Below are 23,105 nucleotides of genomic sequence, written 5' to 3' on the forward strand. Positions count from 1 at the left end.
ATTCTGGGAAATGCAACAATGAGGTTTATATGTGGGTGCCTTTATAAGACATTCATGCCATCTAGAAGCAACTTTAAGCAAAATTCTCAAATTTTTCAGTTATGGTGGGCAGTTGGGAACCTCAGCAATGGCCTTAGGAGACCACATGTGGCTGATGGGTCACATGATTCGCAGCTCCGATTAACACTTTTAGTCAATAGCTACACCTTGCAATGAACATTGTCCCAATTGTATGCTTTTTTTAGTGTACCAATAAATGTATTGTCTTAGAGCATTATTACTATTAATATATTTTCTAAAAAAACTTAATGTTTTCTTAAATACTAAGAAGGTTGACAATTTTGCATTGCATCACCAGATACCTGAGAGATTTATAGGAATGTCTCCTCCCCTCGGGACAGGGAAAGTAAGGGTTTTAATGGAGATTTTATCCATGTCTTAGGATTTGAGATTTTATGTCACACTGTGTATATACACACAGTGTATATACACAATCAATTCAATACATTGATTTTTTTTACTTTTAAATGTTATAAATAAATAAATAGGATGAGATACTGATTCCACAAAATTGCTTTTAGAATGAGTAGTTGGAACCGAATATATTTCAAGTGATCAGTGGTCTGTTACAATTCGACACACAAGAACACTGAAACCGCTCAACAGCCCACTGTGAAGAATTTCATGGCCCTTTCCAGATAAAATTGTTCAGATTTGTTCCAGTTCATAGCTGACCCTAGTTCATTGGATGTAAATCTGGATCCTGCTTGTTCAATCATTTTGGGTACTTTCCAATTTGTGCAGTCGAAGAATGAAGCTAGAACCCTTGGAGTGCCAAAACCCACCACACATGTACTAGATCCTTGTCCCTCTTGGTTTACCAAACAGGCCAGAGGGGGGTGTCTGAGTAGGCTATGGGACATGTATTGAAGGAAAAAAAAATCAATGAATCATAATGTATTGGATAATGATTGACCAATCCCCAATTTTCTATTTTTCAGCAAAATACCAGTATGTATGTTAGCCTCCCATTTCCAGGCATCTCTGAATGAGACAGATCTAAATCAATTTGAGTCTGGTTCCATGCCTGGTTATGAGATGAAAACAGCTTTTGTAATTATAATGTATGGCCTACACCAGCAACTAAACAAGATAAATGTGCCCCTACTGGTTCTGCTGGACTTCTTGGCGGCCTTTGATAACACTGAGCATGATATAATTCTGGGTCAACTTACTGGGATGTTTTATAGTGACTCTGATTCTACTAAAAGGGGAGCTCAGGATGTGGTATTGGAAGATTCCTGTTCCACTCTGAGGTATGGAGTCACTCTGGATTTTGCCCCCTCCCCCACACTATTAAACATATACACAGTCCCTGTATTAGGAAAAAGTGAGGATAATAATAATAATATCATTTCTCATTATCAAGGACAGAATATTTTTAAGAAATAATCAATTTCCTAAAATCTACAGAGAAAGAGAGGGAGAGAAGATAGAATCAATCAAATTATTTATATAGGTAGCATATGAAAACTTTAAATCAAGCAGGAATATTAATAATTAAAAGAAATGGAATGATACCTCAAGGATTCCCCTTAAAAAACCTTCCTGACAGCAGTACAAAATAGGTCAGTGGAAGAATAATCTATAATACCCCATCGATTTACCAGAGATTGCTGTTCCTGGTATTCCCCATGGGTTGGGTCCATGCAAGCCAACTGGAATATCTCTTGGGGAGAGAGGGGACTCAAGGAGGGGAACCCACTCCGGCTGCTCCTGTAAGGACAATCCAATTTCAAATGAAAGATCACAGATCACGACAATGTTGCATCTATTATTTATTTATCTGACTTCCCAGAAAAGAAAATATAATCCTATTTCATTATAAGCTAGTGTCATAATGAGAAATTACACTTTCTAGGAACACTATAACTGAAGAGATCTGTGACCTCATCAGATGGTCTACTTGGCCTATCATACAATGCTTGTTCTCCCCTTTCAGGACGTATCCCATTACACAGCGCACGTGGGATGGGGGTCACAGTAAGTCACACAACGCGGGGCGTGGAGCGAAAGGTTCTCCACGTCCTGCACTGGGAGCCCATGGATTCGCCATGATGCAAAGCAAGTTAATGGGCCTTTGTGATGAGGTCCCCAGTGTAGAGGCTATCAAAAGTAAATATCTTATATTACAAATAGTTTCCTCTTAGTGGGGACACCTATTTTGTGATATTCTTTTCATAGGAAAGTTTACCAGATGCATATCTTAGGAGAACAATTAATAGAAGGCTTTTATTTTCCAGGCCTTTTGATATTGTGTTGCTAGTCTGAAAGTTAATTTCTACTGCTGTCGTGATGTATCTCACACACACAATAGACTTTCACCAAATATGGAGGGTATGTTTGAGTGGCCTGACATACTAGGCTTTAATTTTAAGCCTTTTTAAAGTTTATACATTTTATTTCTATAAGGCTGTTATTTTACCTGGATTGTATAGAAGAAACAAAGCAACAGAAATTAGGATAGCAGCAGAACAATCACCTCAAAACATGTGACTAATGACATCAATATGATGTTTCAGTAAATAGTGCTGGATCTTTCATCAAACTTTCTAAATAAACTTAGTCCTTATGTAACACTTGGTGATGGTTGACAGGCCAGATCTAGTTCAGTAAGGATTGAAGCAATGAAATATTTCCAGTGTCCTGACTATGGGTAAATCCTACGCGAGGAGGAAGTTTTGAACATGTAGGAGGTTCTTTGAGAGATATTTTTATTCTGAGTTATTCCTAGGTTTCAGTTTGAAAAATACAGTCAACATTTTCTCCCCAGATCTGACCAGCACACACAGAAAGAGAATATTGCCATAGAATATGACTGGGAAACTTTGAAGGTGAAATGAGAAAAAAGCAGTAAGTATACCTGGGTATTTAATCTAATTTTCTTTGTAAAAAATGGTTTTCAGTTCTGTGTTTTCTCTGTCCAGTTTAAGGAATATCATGGGCCTCTCCATAGTAAAATACGCTGTTTTTAGTATTATATTAATAACTACTCTATACCTTAAATCAGAATCCACCCATTCTTTTAGACTGATGACCATATCTGGATTTTTGTGAAGCTTTCATGGGCAGGAAGGCCATTAGGGTAAAGGCCCAGTGACCAAAAACCATTGCTGAACTGGTTCTGAGAGGGCTAGTCACAAAACACCCTTTTCACAGCAAGGCCAGCTGGTGAAGCTAGAAGACAAAATAATGTACCCATGAATCTGAATGCAGGTCATAATTTGGAACTGATCCACAACATTAAAAAACACACTTGCAAAACACAACAAATGCAACAAGTCTCTTTTTTTGGGACCATTCTCAATCTTTTTAGTGTTTCCAAACTTCAACTTCCTACCACCACAACTTAAAGGCATCATGAACCTATTCTTGTGGTTTTCCTTGACAAACATTCTCTAGTATGAAAAAAGGAAAATAAACAAATGTAGAAGGGCCACAAACTAAAGATGTTGCTTCCATGGCTAAGGCAGTGCAATTGCAAAGCCAGAATCGTATTTGGAAGCAGGGGCTCATCATCTCTCTCCAATTCAGCCCACAGTATAATACACACTCTTTCTGGATCACACACTTTGCCCCTCAACACTGCTTCATATGACTTCATCAGATGGGCTCCTTTCCCCATCGTATGCCAGTTGTTCTCCTCTTTTCCGACGGAACACATTACATGACGCATGAGTATTTTTGGCTGGACTCCATCAGGAAAAGGGAGAGGAAGTGCCGTATGCCACCGCTGCCACAACACAGGAGCTTTACTATGTTGCCTTCAGGACAAAAGGGGGGAGCCTGGCAGTGACGCTTCTCCACATGTGACGGGGTCCCTGGTAAGTCATGTGATGCAGGGCATGGAGATTCTCTAGGCCCCATGCTGGGACCTAATGTATTTGCTATGATGTGTGGTGAATCTATGGACCTTTGTGATGAGGTTTTATTAAATAAACACATGCAACCATGTGTTCTATCTCTTCCTCAAACTTTCATACATACTTCCAATTCCTTTTACACCTATCTCCATCCAACTCCACTGCTTTCTCCAGGCCTCCTAACCTTGCTTCTCTGTCATCTTGCAGAGTTTTCCACCAGCACCTACAGACTTTGCAGCTTTTTCCCACCACATGGCTCCCTCTGCTAGTTGCCCAGCTCCCAAACATTAATTTCAACCCTCTTTGAATGACTCTGCACCCTCTTTACCCTGAGATCCCTTGGCAGCCCTTTCTTACCATTCATAGGTCATTCCATCTTCTCCCCTTGCAAGTCTCTTGGCCACTCAACCACCTTCTCCAATCTCTGATAAATTTTGGGTCACTTCACATCCTTCCCTCAAGTTTACCAGAAGGACAGCAGGAGAAATAGGTTACCTTTTCCCCTTTATGTCTCTTTTTGGAAAAGGTTTTAGCAAATAGCCCATGCTGCTATCAGCAAAACAAAGTTCCTCATGTGTAGCTGTCCACTATCTGAGCTCTTCCCAATTCTTTTAAAACTAGAGACAAGAAACTTTGGTATGCATGTAAAACATATTCACTGACTGTCTTATTATATGTAAGAAACAGTATCTCAGTACATTCAGATACTGTTGTAACTTTTTCTAGCAGGGTGGAACTTTTTGCACAAAATTTGTTTTTACAAAAAAGGTGGGGGTGTTTTTTGCATTGAAGGATGAAATAAAAAAAAAAAAAGATTGATATTCCTAGTAGGCATTGAAGAAGGTACCCCCTGATGCCAAGCTGAGAATCCCAGCCTTAGAATGCACTGGCTTGTTTATTATTAAGACATTTGGATCTATTTCAGATCTCCTTCCTACTATTTTTTTTTTTTACTAAATCTTTGCATTGGTAGCATTATTGAGAGCTGCAACTGGAATACAAAGGCCAATGTGAACATGCTGCTTACTCAAATGTCTACACTTACAGTCCTGAAAAGGTTTCTTGCTGGAGGTAAGGTAAAGCTTTGGCATTAGAAATTATCTCCTGAGGAAGAGAGGAAGGTTCCATGCGCTGGAACATTGGGGCATTTTTCTGAATTACAAAACAGAAGGGAAAAAACATAATTATTAGGAACAGTTGACTGAACATACATTAAGAATCAAACTAGATATGATAAGAAAAATTACTGTGATTAATTCACATTTATTCACATGGCTTCTTCACACAATTTTCTTTTATATCAGGTTGTGGGATGGAATAGCCTTCATTTTACAAGTAAAGGTATGTGTGTGGTGTGTGTGTATCTGGATAAGAATGTAGGAAAATCATACTTGTCCTCGCTCCTCCAGCAATCTAGCTCACTTACAATATTACGGTGCAGATGAGGATACACACAGTAATGTCAAATACTGGCAGAGGGACTATCTCATCCTCATCTTTTGATGTTAAAAAAAAGCTCTCAGCCCAGTCTGTTTTTGTGAACAGAGCTGATATGTAAATCATGAACATCTTGTTTGATTCTGGGCTTGTTTGATATTAGGCTTCTTAAACTTTCTCTACTCAAGACCCTTTCTGCCTGAGAAATTCTTATGTGACTCCAGGTATATAGGTATATAAAACAAGAATAACAATCAAGCATTTACTGAAAATAAATCAGCATTAGCAAGTCTTGTGAAACACGCTAATTTTCCTTTTGGTGGAGTCCATCTGAAGCATTTTTTGCTGAGTCTACTAAATACTGCATATTGTGTAAATGGCTGTGTGACCTTTTACTGTTGATAAAAATTTTGTGACTCCAACATTGAGCAAAGGGGACCCCATTTGGGGTTGGGACCCACAGTTTAAGAAGCAGTGGCTTATACTAACATGATATAGGGGAGGAGGGATGAAAAACAACACCAAATTTGGAATTTGAGAAATTATTTCCTGGATCAGCATGAGATGAAGGTAAGACAGGTGCTTATGAATTCAAATCCAGGTTGAATGTACAATTTTCCACATTTCTATTGAACTTGCTTTTTGACTACTATTTCTTGATACACGGAGGTAAAATCAAGATACTGATTTCTGAGCATGTCAATTGCTATCTGCTGTAGTTGATAACCAAACACACACTGCTGTTTCACTGCTGAACATGTACAAATATGACATAGGCGGCACCTTAAGGAAGTTGTGCTAGGCACCAACAGTTATTTGACGAAAACATAATTGTAGCATATCATTTCCATGTCACCTCCTCTGCCTCATATTTTGCTCTGTGCCATCACTGCTCTGTACACTTTCTGGATGGGAAACTTTCTGCGGACTGCATGTAAGCCATCCAAGCTTCTTGGAGGAAGAGCAAAATATATGCACAATAATTAGGCAGGCAATTACAAACTAATGTAAAATCAATAGTTAGGGCAAGTTCCAAGTTTGCCATAGATTACAGGCAAGAACAACATTTATCCACTATATAACATTTTCCCCTCGCATGATACCTAATTTCCAGCTGTAAAAATCCTTAATGCTCTAGAACAGGAGTCCTCAAACTTTTTAAGTGGAGGGCCAGTTCATGGTCCCTCAAATTGTTGAGGGGCCAAATTATCATTTGAAAAAAAAATACGAACAAATTCCTATGCACACTGCACATGTCTTATTTGTAGTGCAAAAAAAACCCCGCAACAACTATTTATTTATTTATTTACTACATTTATACCCCACCCTGTCTCACCGCAAAGGGGACTCAGAGTGGCTTACAATTTGTATGTACATACAATATATTATATTATTGGCATAGCACAATATTAACATTATATATTATTATATTGTCCTATACCACTACCGTAATATTATTAGTAATATTACATTTAATATATAATGTATAATTAATATTATTATATTGTATAATTATTAGTATTATATTGTATTACATTATAATATTAGTATCAACATTATATGTATACACAATATATTAAGTTATTACCATAGCACAATATAAGTAAATGAAAGAACAATACAATATTTAAAAATAAAATATAAACCTATCAGGATTTCAATGGGAAGTGTGGGCCTGCTTCTGGCCAATGAGATAGTCAAGTTAAGTAGGATTGTTGTTGTTGTGTACCTTCAAGTCATTTCAGACTTTGGGGACCCCTGCTCTAGAAGGAAGGAAAATTAATGTAACATCACAGCTAGGGTTTGGAAATCCTTCTGCTGTTCATTATTGTGTGCACAATTTCCCATGGTCCCTTCCTCATTCAAATCCAGTTTTCAACAAATTACAATATTACACTTTAATCTGCAATGCAGCAGGATAACCTGTGCTGATGTGGTGGAATAATACCTGTTCTTCCAGCTGCTGCCTTTGTTTCTTAGCTTTACTCTGCTTATAATAGTCCATGATCATCATGGCTGCGTAGATTTTCCCAACTGTCAAGTCTGTAGCTGGGGGTTAAGAAAAAAAAAAGTAGCATTTGATATAATTTCAAATCGATCTTTTCAGATGTGACAACAGATTTGCAGACTTTTTAAAACAGGACAGTAATTTTTTGCATGGCCATGAAAGAAACTGTACCTTATACTCAAATACAACACTGGGGTCCTCCAGACAAGGAAAAAATATCTGAAAATCCCAGAGTTCATGCCTCTACAAACTGATTTTGTTTTGAATGTTCACATTGCAAATTCTTCATCCTGAAGTATTTCCAAAAGCTCCTGATATTATCAAAAACATTTCATTTCTTTTTTTCCATGTAGTTTAAATCAATCCATTATTTTTTCAAAGGAAATGTTTCTCACCATTGCAGTGTTTTTTGAGTTTTCTGAAACTGACCACTACCAGTAAAACATGACTATTTTTTTTTCCAGAACACAAGTTCAACACAGGACAAGAAAGGAAAAGGGGGATGTGTTGTCAAAGACTTTCATGTCAGGAATCACTGGGTTGTTTTGAGTTTTTTCAGGCTGTATGGCCATGTTCCAGTAGCATTCTCTCCTGAAGTTTTGCCTGCATCTATAGCAGGCATCTTCAGCCCAAAATACTTACAGCAACCCAGAAAAGGGGGATGTTTGCACCAAAACAAAGCTTAACTTGTTGAATATTACAACAGAAATTTAGCTCTTTGGCTATGACTTCTGAATTATAATAAAGAAGGCTCTGTGGAAATAGCTGAAACCCATTTCTCAAACATTGGCTGAATCTACATGTGGTGTGTGATCAATAAGAGAGAGAGGAGGGAAACCCAGAGTATTTCAAGAAAGCAATTAAATTCAATTTTGAACATGGAGAAAGTCTCAATGCTTCCAGAAATATTCCTTTCTCTATAAGCCCCCTAATAAGGGGGAGCAGCAAAAGTGAAAGAGCATATATTTACTAGGATGGCTCTGAATTTGTTGTTCATGGTTTTCAAGGAACCAGAAATGTGTCTGTTCTGTAGTAGAGGATATGCAAATTGATGCTCCTGGTAGATACACATCAATTTGATCCCCACCCTACATACCACATAAACAGTACATGGCCATAGTATTATAACAGAGAAGATTACCAGTCAGTGAAAAGAGTATAAGGTTTTGGAATGTTATTCTAATATTTGTGTGTTCTTGTTTTTAAGTATGGCTTCCTGACTCACACCTACAAATGCAGCACACTCGAAGGTCTTTAGGGGACTTGTCAAAAGAAGTGCACCTTTTTGCAATATAGCTCCTTGGATTTTTCTGATTCCTGGTTGTCACATCTGCACCTAGTTGTTCTAGGACACCAAGCCTGTGGGGCTTGGAGAAGAAAAACACTGGCTATTTCATAAAACTATAGCAACAAAGACTACAACCTCCCAAACTATTTGACCTGTGGAAAGAAGTCTATAATTTGTGTAAAATATCTGCTTCGTTGAAAAACCAGAATAGCTGAAATAATGACTTACTTTTTGGCATGGGTACCAATACATCTAGCTGCTTCTGTGAAAGGTGAGGCCAGATGGTCAGAATCTCCTTCTGGAGCTCTGAGTCTAGCTGCTGCCATTCTGCTCCGCCTGAAAGAAAACAGAAAAAAAATATAAGCCAGGGGACAGACAGACTCCCTATTTTATCCATAAACCATTTTCACTGTCAACATGTCCCAGGGTTTTTCAGGACTGCAGGCAAGACTCCTCCTTCTTGTGCCTTCTGATTGCCTGTTGACTTATGGCAACCTGCATAGAGTTTTCTGAGGCCAGTATAGCCTACATACCCTAAATGCATCTGATCTTGAAAGATAAACAGGGTCAGCTCTGGTTAATACTTGAATAGGAGATGATAAATGAATGCTAGGTACTGTAGACTATATTTTAGAGGACGACACTGGAAATTATATATTTATGTGTTCGCATATCCTAGCTCTACCTGAAATGTTCTGCATGGAAAAAGGTGCTCTGTCATTGAGCTTAAAGCACTGCCCAACTTTCTCTCAAGCAGTCATTTTGCTTGTGTTGTTGAAGGCTTTCATGACCGGGATCACAGGGTTGTTGTATGTCTTTCGGGCTGTGTGGCCATGTTCCAGAAGTATTCTCTCCTGATGTTTCGCCCACATCTATGGCAGGCATCCTCAGAGGTTGTGAGGTATGGAAACCTCACAACCTCTGAGGATACCATACCTCACAACCTCTGAGGATGCCTGCCATAGATGTGGGTGAAACGTCAGGAGAGAATACTTCTGGAACATGGCCACACAGCCCGAAAGACATACAACAACCCAGTCAGTTTGCTTTTACAACAATCCAACTGGCCAGGAATATAAACTGGATGAGTGATAAGGCATGTGACTTGCTAGAAGGCCACACAACGGACCTCTAGACTAGGGGTGAATTTAACCCATAGTGAACCTGGCCCAAAATTAACACTCTATTTATTGAGTGGAAGAAATAAAAGATGGAAGTGCAGTCTGATTGGTTGTTGAAATCGGAGGGAGTTGCTTAGCAATAGGAGGTACAGTAGGCGGACCAGAGAGACAGTCAGAACTATTCAGCCAGAACGTTAGTCAGGCCACCCTGAAAACCCCCCAAAAGCCCTAAAAACTTGTAAAAATTTAACAAGCTGCCATTATGGCAGTCCAGGAGTCTTCCAGGCATGTACAAATGAAGTGCGAGGACATGGGGGTGAGAAGCAACTTTTCTCCTCGCCCCCTTGGTGCATTATTTTTATGTGCCAGGAGAATTCTAGGACTTCCGTAATGGCAGCCTGGTAAGTTTGTATAAGTTTTTAGGGTTATGGGTGCCATTTCTCTCCTCCTTCCTTTTGGAAGCCCCAAGAAGTGAGATGACAATGGGGACTCACCCTCAGTCCCAGGGTATAGGGTATCTAATTAATTGTCCCAAATTAATTTGCTTTTACCAGAGACCTCGTTTGGATGCCTCCAGTAAAAGCCCAACAGGCCCCACATTTTGGGGACTGTCTGGAAGCACTCATAGTGAATGTGTGAATCAGAAGGTTAGTGATAGTATGCACACTGGACAATTGTTACCTAAAATAGATGTAATATAATTAGTATTGAAAAGAAATAAGCATTTATTCTGAACATCCACATAAAACAAAGATACGCTCTATGTATTAAACTCTTAAAATGCAGTAGCTGTCTTCACCCAAACAATTCAGAGGCATGAAAGTTATTAAACCAATAGGTAGGTTTATTCTTGTCATGAAACATTCAGGTTTTTCAACAGTCTTAGCAAATTTCTTAATTGACCATTACAGTGGCATTTCTCTGTAATTTTTGATACCCCTGCTCCAACTTGCTATTTTACCTTTTGCAATCTTAATATCCAGAGCTGTTCGAATCAAGGCCATCAAAGTGGAAGTGAAATGGACTGTGTTGTCCTCGGCCACAGGCATATTCATCAGGACCAGTCTCTGCACAAGAGAGTGGGGGTCAGGGAGGGGAAGCAGGCAAAAACAGCATCGAAAAACATATCAGGGGGACACGAGGAGAAAGGCTTAGAATGCATAAAACAGCAGATCCAAAAAGGAGGGCAAGGATCGCCCCCTCCATCCTCCCAATTCACATCACAGACCCCCTTCCATGTGCTGGCTTTCTTGTCTTTTGTTATTTTAGTCATTTTATCAAGAATCCGTGTCTTTTTACTGACTTGCAAGGAGAGACGGCCCTAGGGGTCTTCTGCATCTTCAATACAGAGCCATTTTCATTTTGTTTGTTTTGGTTTTATTGCATCTAGAAATTGTTGTATTTGATTCAGATTCTGGGCTCTTTTAACCTATTACCCAGCTACATCCTGGCGCCCCCTTTTTGAGGTTTTTTTTTTTAAGTTTACATTTGGCAGCACATGATTGCCATGCAATGATTCCAACTTGTTTGAGGTTGAAAAAGTGGGAGAAAAATGCAAATGAAGAGAAACTAATGACCAAGGCAGGAGTGGGTGGGTCATGCTCCCTTTCCCCCAGAATGGGGAAATGAAATGGCCAAATCCACTTCCCAGAGAGTATACATTGCTTTGTGCATTCTTATGTTACTCATCACTGCTGTACCCACCACCCTTATTCTGGGCACTTTTTGAAGCACCACGCATTCAGCATCATTCGAGGCTCAAACAGTAAACAGGCTTCCATATACATAAACAGGAGATAAAAAGATCATGTGATTCTGGGAGTCAAGTGCAAGTAACAGCTGTCATGGAAAAAATGAAGAAAATCTATCCTTAGATAAATCCTGAATAAAGTAATAGACTACCAATCCAATATAATTACTCTTAAGATTATTGTTTAGCAGTCCTTGTAGCATTCAAACTAAAATGTCAAGGACTTACAATTCTGAAGTTTTGTTTGTTTGCAACTGGGTAACATAATAGGATTACACTAGAGTTGAGCAGTGCGTATTCTCTTACCCACCCAAAGCTACATTTTATGCTGCATGTACCAAGAACCTGATCTGCAACTTCCAATTTGGAAAATTTCAACTTGATATACATGCCAACATCCTTTTTACAGGATGTGACCTTCATCTATCCAGCCTCACATGTGCATTAGGTCAAAGAGGGACTGTACTGCTTTTTCCTTAGGGTGCCTTCCCATAATCTCTCCTTGTAATCGGCAGACAGTTGTTTTGTTTGAAAAATATTAAATCTTTTAAGACTGTACTATTTTAGAAACCCTGTTTAATTATTTCAACATTTCAAGTTTTTACCAGGCTTTCACTTAAGACTCATGTAGTTCAGTAGGGATTACTCCAAGGTAAATGTATAGGATTGCAACCAAAGTGCCTTCGAGCTTTATCACACTATACTGTAATAACTCTATTGTTTCATTTGAAATGCCACAGCAACATCCTGGGATTTGCAATTTTTTTGCAGGGGAGCATTTGACATCCTCAGTGATAGAGTGACATCACTACATTACATCCCCCATAAATCAACAGGGTGTTGCTATGGCAGTTTAAGTGGAATAATTCTGCTATAACAGTGTAATGCCATATGGTCCTTTATGCTATAGAGCAGGCATAGGCAAATTTGGGACCACTAGTAGGCTCTTAGGAATTGTGGGAGTTGAAGTCCAAAAACACCTGGAAGGTGCAAGTTTACCCATGGCTGCTATAGAGACTATTGGCTCATCTAACTAAATAAGATCTACTTTAAATCGCAGTTGCATACCATGACTTCTGGAAGACTTCTGGAGGAAGAATTTCTAGCACTAGTACTTACGAGTTATTTAATTGGAGTTTTCAAATGGAATCTGGGATTTTATAGAAAGGAAACATTTGCTATGCCTCTGAACAAAAGCCTCCTGACCATTAGAGTTGATATGATTCAATAACTGTACTTTACCACATATCAAAAACTCTTCACAAGTGTATAATTCAAGTGATAAAGTGTCACCTTTGGGCTGAATGAGCCCCATAAGGCTGGTTTTGTGGCTCTTAGTACCACGGAAAAAGAAAGAGAGGAAAGAAAAGAAAGAAAACGAAGGAAAAATGCTCCAGAATGCCTCAGAATTCTCTCTGGGGAGAGTAGAGGACATTTTTTTACCATGTTGGGAGCGCAAACTAGGTCTCTTGGGGTATTGTTTAAAAAATGTTTTGTGTGAAACTTCAAAAAGCCTTTCATCCAAAATGTCCTTTGGCGACATGGGGGCATTTCCTTGGGTGTCCAGTCAGTAACCCCAGCCTGACACAGCTGCATATCTCAGATCTAGTCCTAAGGAGCACTCCTCCATTACGTTCTGTTTTTTCAGTCTATAATACATATATTATTATACTACTTACGCATTTTGTATTTCCTATAGTGAAAATTTACCACCTGACATCTAACCTCTGTTGACTACCACACTATCCTCTCAGGTAATGGCCGTGCTGCCATTCCAGTTAAGTGATGAGGAGCGATTATGAAACATTTGAGATGCGTACACAATTTATTTTGAAAGCAAATCATCTTGAAAAGGCTCAAGCAGCTTACTTCTTGGTAAGCATTTCCCACCACCCCATTTGTCCCATGATTATGCCTTTCCCATTTCTTGCTGATCAGTAGCCCGTAAAGGAAAGAAGGGTTGTTCTACCTTATAAGCAACTTTGGAGGGACATCTCTTGCCGAGGCCTAGTGGTGGGGACATGAGAGTCAGCATTTCATACATCTCAGTGTAATGGATGCGGCCACTGCTCATGGAGGGGAAAGAGGACAAAGGAAATGGGGGGAAGGGAGGGGGAAGATGCAGAGAGACGAAGAAGAAAAAAGCATTCCCAGAGGCCCAAATCGCCAAATGAAATAGAATATAGGGAACAGAAGAGAGAAAACAACAAAAAACAGACAAAACAAGAAAGAACAGGAAACCCATTAATCAATACAAATCATACAAGGCAGCCTGTGCTGATGTCGATTTATAGCACGCCTCACACAGACCTAGGAATGCCACCAGTAGGAATTGCCTGCCTTTCTGTACGACTACTGAGTCTTTCTATGTCCAGCTCTTCCTTCAGCCTGTTACCGTTAGTCCAGATATTTCCCAGGGCTGTGTGCAAGTGGCATAAATCAAGATTCACAACACTTCAACAGGGGGATATTCAGGAGATGGTGGGGCACGCCTCAATGAATTAGCAGAACTAGAGCGGTCCCATCTTCTTTTTTCTACCGAGTCCTGCAATTCATGTTGCCACATAACCCACGGCTGAAGTGGCAGGCGCTTCCCTCTCCGATCGTGTCTATGCAATCAGAAAGTAGCATCTTGCATAGGAGGGCAGTGAACCAAGACAACTTCTCAAAGGAATGTGTCCATTTGCTTCCATCCAGCTCTAGGATGGAGTACTTTCCCACCATGCACTGGTACAAAGGCATGCTCAGTGGCTGAGGGAAAAAAACAAGAAGAAAATTCTACATGCCATGCTCCCTCCTCCCAATTCTTTCACACATGCAACTTCAGATTCCACCTGGTTGGAGTTTAAAGAGTCTTGACAGAGGCAGCTGTTTGGCCTTCTGGGGATCAAGGTTCATTTGGGCTCCCACATTTGAAAGTGACAGTTAATGGTGACTACCTGGAGAGTCTTCTCTGTGTTGTAACTCTCTCATCACAGTATGCTATACCATACTCTGTGCAATTTATTAAAAGGAACTGAATCTTAAATCACATGAAAAGCAACATCATCCTGACCTTTGCTAATGCTGACAAGGGGATATCTCACTTCTGCCTAGGTGAGAAACATTATGACTAACAAGTAGCCTTGTATGCTACTTATTAAGCAGTTATTCAAAACTTATTCCAACCACCTGCAACCTATCTTTGAATCAGATGAACATTGATGACACCACTGTTATAACACTGAACAATTATTTATTTAGTTGTCAAGAGAAATAACCACATTAAATGCCTAAGGAGCCTTTTAGGAAGGAGACATTAAATAAACAAACTAATTTACTCAAGTTGCAATTTTTCTCTGCCCTGTTTTGAATAATATGCTTAATTATTGTAGATATTTCCCCAAATGGTCCACTGCCCTCCATTTTAAGCATTTATTTGTTTAAAAATTTTACCTTCTGCCAGATGAAAGTAAAATAGACTTGTACATCATTAAAACTATTTTACACTACCCTTTCCATAAGAGAGACGCCTCACTAGCTGATATGTTTATTTCAGGACAGTCACATCCTTGAAATTGTTTTGTAAAACTGTCAGCTTCAAGGTAAAACCAATACTTCTGAATGCCATTTACTTCTTTCCTTCTGAATTTTAACCTCCGTAGTCCTCACATTTTGCAGTGAAACATTTCAAAATGGGAATTATATATCATTTTATGGTGAGCAATGGAGTAAATCATAGTTCTGAGATCTTGAAGTGAAATCTCATGTAAAAGAGAAGGGAATATAACAAAAAGTACATACTGCTGTGGAGCAAGTTACATGGAAAAATGAGGAGGAATTATATGACTATTTGGATATTTACAGGAAAAATTGTGAACATTTGGATAAAAGTTTGTTTCTAGCCAATCTATGGTGAAAATATAACACATTTACCTTTAAAACATAATTAACTATCTGCCAAACAATCTTTTCATACTTTGGCCAAATGTTTGGCCCACGAATGAAAACTCTCAGAAAATCACAGTACTTTCTCACCCATCTAGACAAAGGGATTCATCACACATTGAAGCACTAGTGGGAGAAACAGCAAATAAGTGAGAGATTGGACATACTCTGATGGTTCATTCTGGAATGGCATGAGGAGCAATCCACTACACATAGGTTCCTCTTGCATGCCATCTGGACAGGCAGGAGTCCACATTGTTTTTCAGTTGGTTTCCATTAGAGCCCTCTCCGTCTCTGGCAGAACATACAAGTATCCATAAACTTAACAACTCAACTATCTATTGTCTCCTCTCTACCCAAAGGTGTGGATTGCTTATCATGTTATCCCAAAATAAACCTTTAAGGTAAGTCTGATCTCTCATTCTCAGGATGGCAGAGGAAAAATGCACCACATATAGGAAATTACCAAGCTTACAATCCTGGGTGAGATGTAATCCTATAACACAGACTGCTGAACCGTTATTCCAAACACATCTAGTTTATAATCTTACAAAGTTACTAAGCACTACAAACCAAACTGCTTTATGGATATCTCTCAAAGAGATATCTCTCAATTCCATCCTTGGATGCCTTGTGCCACCTAAAGCCTTGGGCTGACAAGAAAACAGCATCACCATAAACTGTCCTCAACATTTTGGATTTTCCAATTTTCACACAAAATTAGGTTATCTAATGCTGCTCCAGAATCCTTTGCTTTTCACATGTGACAAAGACACAAAAACTAATATGCACTTTGCTAATGTACCAGTTACTACAAAGTTCTGGTCTCAACTGAAAAAAATCAAATTCCATTCCTGAGTTCTACCTTTACCTGCTGATTCCCAGTTTCCTTTATCGGCTTATCCAAAGCACTATTCCTCTTAAATATAAATATGGCTTTATCACCAGAGCTGATGCCTTAAGTGCTTTTTTGAGAGAAAAAGAATGTGGACTACAGCTGACTGAAATGCTACAAGAGACCCATGTGTGCTGGATCACTCCTTTTGCCATCCTGAGAATAGTGCTCTGTTGCTGCCGAGTAGTAGGGCCAGATTCCACATGCTTTTATTAGACAGAGCATCCTGCAAACAATGTACAAATGTTATCACTTCTAGCTATTGTGAGCTCTCTCTATCAGCTCCAGCTCCATGTGGGGACATGAGAGAAGCTTCCCACAAGGATGGAAAAACATCAAAAATATCCAGGCGTCCCCTGGGCAACGTCCTTGCAGACAGCCAATTCTCTCACTCCAGAAGCAACTTTGGTTGCTCCTACACAAAAAAAGTGGTTTCTGAACTTGAACTGCATGAATTGTCTTCAAAAAGGCAATGCTTGATCTGTTTTGATTGTGAAAGACTGAAATGGAGTCAAGATCCAGCTATTTAGTTTGAAAAGAAATGTGGAAAAGTGAGGAATTTTGTGGTGAGGCAGTGGGCAAAGAAAAATGATGAAGGTCAGACTATGAGAAATAGTCCTGAACATCACTATTGTAAAATTCAATTATCACGGAGCCCACCCACCACCAACGCACTTGTCCGTGCTACAATGTCTGTTTCCCCACACTCGAGGCTCAGATTTTACAAATTATTCTGACAATCATAGTATCCTGGAAGTATGAAGAGAAAATGCAGAGAAACAGAGGCCTATTCATGAGGAATAATTAATTTCAGAAAGAGAAGAAGGAACTACAATATGGCTTTGATAGGAGCCTTTTTCACAAACTTAATCTCCACAACTGGCATGCCAGTGTATTGAAGGTACAATATTATATACATCTTTGTTCTCAGAAAGCAATGATGAAGACGATTTAAAGGGGCAACAGAGATGCGTAAGCAGCAAGTAATAACTGGCATGTTTATTCGCCACGTCTCCATTTATACACAGTGCAGCCAGATTACAAATAACTGTTTCTGTTAGTCAACATTTGGTAATCACTGGCCATGGATATTGTCAGGGTATTGTGAATTGTGTGAAATGTTAAAATCAATCTAGGCTGTTAGGAATGTTTTCTGTATGAGTTTCGGCAAGGCATTTCAGCAGTGGAGGAGTTAAAAGGAGCCTGCTTTGATTGATGTAACGCAGGACCAATGGGCCAATGGGGTCAAGTCTGATTGACCGGGACTTCCTTCATGATCTGTGGAATGCAGGGGTGTTTTCTTCTGTCGGCATGAGCGTTCATGGAAGATGGACGGGGAATGTTTTGCAGCCGCTCCGTGGCCGAGGAGACACTGCCATGTGTCTAGGACTTATTGTTAATGAGTGCTACTGTACATAGCAATGTAAATAAAGATTAAGTACCGTTGGATTCAACTGAATATTCGACTGCTGGTGTTTTGTTTATCAGTGTTGATTCACCATATGAGAAGGCAGCCTGGAGAAGGAGGGATCGGTGAGACCAGGATGATGATTTTGGAACCCACCCTGAATGAGTCTCACCCTCGCCCCCCAACAGATATGACTGTTAATACTTTACATGGCACAGTTGTTTTCCATAGTCGTAGAAGGATATAATTCTTGCAGCCTGCTCCTTCAACTTGCTCCAAAATACAGGAGCCAAACCAGCAAGATTTCACTAATGTGTTCAGGTAACATCTGTTGATCCAGTTGTTTGAAATAGCTTCAGAAATATTTCCAATGGGAAAAACAATACGACAATAACCCAAACAGGTATGTTTTTGTGTTTGGAGGGAGCAGAGAACAGAAGGACAGCTTAGTAAATTGCATGTCTTTTAGTAGTTACAAAAAGCTATGTTATCCATAGGCACTCAATGTTCTCCTGCCACTACAGAAAATAACTGTACACAGTAGCATTTATAATAATTGTTTCTGTAATAGAGGACATCTTTCAGACATAGCAGACCAACATGTTTGAGATTTGAAATTGCAAATTTCATGACCTTTGTATTGCCCATCATGGTGAGCCCCAAACAGCATTCATAAGATGAAGGAACTATCTTAGATTGTAAATGCTGGTGTAGTCTCCTCCGGCTGAAATCTAGAGTCTTCCAATTCTCTTACTGCTCCCATAGCTTACTTGGAGTCAGCATCTGCACTCAATATGCAAACTTAAGAGTGGAGTGATTGCCCATCTATGTTTTGTGGGCTGGGCTGTAGCATAGCTGTTAAATCACCAGCAGTAATATCTACCAGCCGAAAGGTGGCCAGTTCAAAGCCCGGTCTGGGTGAGCACTCGACCTCAAGCCCAGCTCACTGTTTATCTAAGCAGTTTGAAAACAGCTTATAAGCTGTAAGTAGAGAAATTAGATACTGCAAATTGCGAGGGACGTATTTTACGACACCCCAAATAACAAGACCTGAATGCGGTGACTGAGAGGAAGGTGGAAGGAGGAAATCCTGATGGCTCTTCGTCATAGAGATTGAAGTAACAGCACCCGTTGTGACTGAATCTGAGCGCAACCTCAACCTCCAAGGCACCAAAAAAACTGGATATCAAGCCTACATACCTCTTTCTGTTTGTCTTATTCTTTCCTGTCCTGTTTCCAGACGGCATTGAATGTTTGCTGTGTATGTGTACTGTGATCCGCCCTTGGGGAGATAGGGCAGAATATAAATAAAGTGTTGTTGTTGTTATTGTTATTATTGTGTGTGCGGGGGGAGAATTTGGGGTCTCTTTTGTCATTACACTTTTAATCAATATTTGGAAGATAAAAGAACAGATAATACTAGAACTAGATGAAAAAAGGTGCCGCCCCCCCCTCCCCCCAGAAATAATAAAATAAGTTAGAAAAGAAGAGTAGACACTAAGGATTTCAGAAAGTTGACTACGAAACAGAGGAATCAGCAAAACAAAAAGGAACAATAACCTTTCTTTAGTAAAGGCAGGAAACACAGTGGGGTTGGAGAGGTTTTCCTCCCATGTTAAAAATCTCTCAAGCAAACCTCTTTGGTTTAATTTTGCACCTGTTAGAGTACATGGGAATAGCAACCCACCAAAAGGAGGTCCTTCTCCACTACAGGAAAAAAAGCTCATGGTTAAAAATATTTATTTTGCTTATCATCTCATGTGATATTAATTTGTTCTAAAGCATTCAGTATAACATAATAAACTATAACCTGATATCACTATAGGATAATCACTGGTGGAGATTTAAAACATTAGCAAGTCTACACAATACTTGGAGAAATAATTATTCTCATCTTATTACTGGTGCCATTTGTCTGACTTCAAAAAAATCATTTGAAACAGGTGTCAGGAATGAATTCTGAAGTTGGAATGAAGGCAGAGTGTGAGATTCTTCTATTCATTAAAGATCTAACTTCTCTTATAAAGTCGGCAATAAACTCTGCAGAATATGGATATGGAGAATATAATTTTCCATTTTGAAATTGACAATACTACAAAGTATAAAACATTTTTTTATCCTAGCATATTAACCAATGAGTCAGCTTGAAAGGCCAAATAAATCAATATTGTCAAGAATGGCATGTGACTGAATGTAGTAACTGGAAGGAAGAGAAAATGTATTAAATATTTTGATAACTGAATTAAGAAGTAAGAATTTAATCAGGAAGGTAGGAAATAGGAATATCCCCTATGGCTTTTCCCCCCCAATAAAGATCAATTTCTTTTACTGGCGACTTGCTCATTCCAGGGGACTACAATGAAAACTAATTTGTAGTTTAGGTTGTGAGCTCAAACTATCTTCCACACATGCTCCTGCCTGTAACAGCTGCTGGTTCTGAGAAGATTTGGCTCTCTTTAAACTCGAAGGAAAGCAATGTCAAAGTTCCCTTGTGAGGTGCGGTGGGGGCACGAAAGGGAAAGAGGGTTTAATGGGATGTCCCTACTGCCGGGCTGTGGCTGGGGAACGGGAGGCAAACCTTGCAAGCCACCCTGTAGGGGCAGTTCTCTCCCAGGCCCAGAGGAGGCGATATCACCCGTACTAATTTGTACATATCCTTATACAGGATCCTGCCACTGGAAAGAAAGCACACGTGGGTTAATAGGGCTACTCAGGAAATGGGAAGGAGGAATCAAGTGCACAATGGTAGCACCAGAAATTTCCATTTTCTCCTTTTACTGCTAGGTAGGAAAATTTCAAGACAATAGATTCCTGTAAAAACACAGGTACCACCTTCTCCATTCCACTTTGTTCCGGTCAAGACATGCTATATAGAAGTAAAATAGATCCCAGGACACTTGTGAATAAAAAGGCTATGTAGAGGTTCAAAATGATCTGAGGAAACGATAAGATGCCATCTCATGCCTACTTGCTGTCTAGGGTCCAACATAAACAGTCCTTCACCTGGAAAAAGTCAGGAGATGTTTTGCACAGTCAGCGATTTAAAGGAAATCAATACGCTTTAATCTACTGATGTGAGTTGAAGTGCTTACATCTGTTTAATTTCAAACTTCTTGCATATGGAAATCAACGCTCAAAGCACTGCTAAAACCCAAAGTAGAGAGTCCAGACTTGCTTATCTCCACTCCAGAAGAGTTAAACAATTTGCTCTGTTAATGGAAAAAGCTTTATTAATGACATTCCATACTTTCTAATTTTTGATAATCAGATTCAAAATCATCAATACAGTAGAGTCTCACTTATCCAACATAAACGGGCCAGCAGAATGTTGGATAAGTGAATATGTTGGATAATAAGGAGAGATTAAGAAAAAGCCTATTAAACATCAAAATAGGTTATGATTTCACAAATTAAGCACCAAAACATCATGTTATACAACAAATTTGACAGAAAAAGTAGTTCAATACGCAGTAATACTATGTAGTAATTACTGTATTTACGAATTTAGCACCAAAATATCATGATATATTGAAAACATTGACTACAAAAATGTGTTGGATAATCCAGAACGTTGGATAAGCGAGTGTTGGATAAGTGAGACTCTACTGTATATGAAAAATCTATTTCATGAAGCTGTTGAGGCTAGTGAAAATCACCTTGCCAAAAGGAAAACCGAACTGCTTTGTGGCCATGTGCAGGGCAAAGAGAATGATAAGTGTGGAAAACCAGTAAAAGCAATGATAACTTGCTACGTAACTGTAGCATTGTTATATCAAAATGCAATTTTTTGTGGGACAGATTTAAGCTACATGATCAAGAAATCTCTCCTTTATAGTTTGAGTCCATAGCAACATCATTTAAATTTTTTTTATACAATGATTATAAATAATCTCATGCAAACTTAAGATATATGCAACATCTGAGAACTGAAACTTGCTATGGCCACAGTTACTGATCCCTAAAAAGTCAGGCTGAAGATCACATGTTTTAAATGATATCCCATATGGGGAAAAGTAAATTCAAAAGTAAAATCACAGAATCATAGAGCTGAAAGAGACCACATGGGTCCTCCAACCCCATTCTTAAATGCAGGAAAAGCACAATTAAAGCACCCCCAACAGATGGCCATCCAACCTCTGTTTAAAAGCCTCCTAAGGAGGAGCTTCCACCATACTCTGAGGCATAGAGTTTCTCCTAATATTCAGGTGGAATCTCCTTCCCGGTCATTTGAATCCTAGTCTCTAGGGCCTCAAAAACAAGCCTGCTCCCTCTTGACATTGTTTCAGATTTAAACATGGCAATCATGACTCCTCTCAACCTTCTCTTCTGTAGACATAATTGTAAAAATTAATTCTCTAGTCTCACCACATTATTGATGTGCTACTTTTCTATGTGTAGAAATGTCTTTATCTGTATAGGTATCTATATTTGTATATCCCATCCTGCCCTATCAGCACGTGACACTGACAGATTTAATGGAGGAATAAATTATTAATCAGTCCCAAGACTGCTAGGTATCACCTCCAGTATCAGATGCAATATGCCTCTATAGATAAATTTCTGGGGAACAAAAGATAGAGTGTAGAGTTGTACACAGGTCATTCTAGAGCCATGGTTCTCAACCTGGGGTCCCCAGATGGTTTGGCCTTCAACTCCTTGAAATCCTAACAGCTGGTAAACTGGGTGGGATTTCTGGGAGTTGTAGGCCAAAACACCTGGGGACCCACAGGTTGAGAACCACTGCTCTAGAGAATGTATTACAACCACCTTTGTGAACTGAAAGTAAGACTAGATAGGTCATTAGTCTAATCTAATATGGTTCTTATGTTCTTATTCTCCCGGTGCTTCTTTTCTAATTCCAAATGGGATATTCAGTCCTAGATCCTCTTTCTAATCTACATTTTTTTGTTATATTCAGCGTCTGTCTTTTATGACTACAAAAGAAGAAGAAAACCCAGTCTGGCTGAAAAACATAAAAGGCCATGAGCTAATAGAATCAGAAAAAAATATTTCACAGAAAAGCATAATTATATTTCAGGTAAGTAAAGGCAGATTATGTCCAGTTTGTGAAATTTTCAGATTGCAAAAGTTTCAGAGATGATCCATCTTTTTTTTAAAAAAACTGAATATTTATGGAGACCTCATGTCACACTTGACAAAACGGGCAGTTGCAACACCGGCAGAAGAAAGATTTGAAAAACAACACTTTCAGACCCTGCAAAAGGTTGCTTATGATGTCAAACAAAGCATTGGCTCCATCACAACAAAACACTGGGAATCTTGAAACTCTCATAAGGAGACATAGTAAACCTCTTTGAAACATGCCAGAAATACTTGGCTAGGAATGG

The 23,105-nt window shown here is 39.1% G+C and overlaps 1 protein-coding gene across 6 annotated transcripts in view; it reads right to left on the reverse strand.

Moving 5' to 3' along the window:
- Positions 1-23,105, reverse strand: part of cacna1e (calcium voltage-gated channel subunit alpha1 E) — a 600,666-nt gene that overhangs the window by 22,704 nt on the left and 554,857 nt on the right. For 5 of the 6 annotated variants that reach the window (XM_062977736.1, XM_062977734.1, XM_062977735.1 and 2 more), the window contains 6 exons: positions 13,497-13,593; positions 10,739-10,844; positions 8,885-8,992; positions 7,309-7,409; positions 4,969-5,075; positions 1,668-1,776 (listed from right to left, as the gene is read on the reverse strand). In XM_062977736.1, the coding sequence (XP_062833806.1) occupies positions 1,668-1,776; positions 4,969-5,075; positions 7,309-7,409; positions 8,885-8,992; positions 10,739-10,844; positions 13,497-13,593 (628 nt within the window). Of the gene's footprint in view, positions 1-1,667; positions 1,777-4,968; positions 5,076-7,308; positions 7,410-8,884; positions 8,993-10,738; positions 10,845-13,496; positions 20,433-23,105 lie in introns of those variants that run through there. The other variant, XR_010005208.1, reaches the window with a different exon arrangement.

Source organism: Anolis carolinensis, chromosome 4 (genome assembly GCF_035594765.1).
Source record: "Anolis carolinensis isolate JA03-04 chromosome 4, rAnoCar3.1.pri, whole genome shotgun sequence".
In the NCBI taxonomy this organism is placed as follows: Eukaryota; Metazoa; Chordata; class Lepidosauria; order Squamata; family Dactyloidae; genus Anolis; species Anolis carolinensis.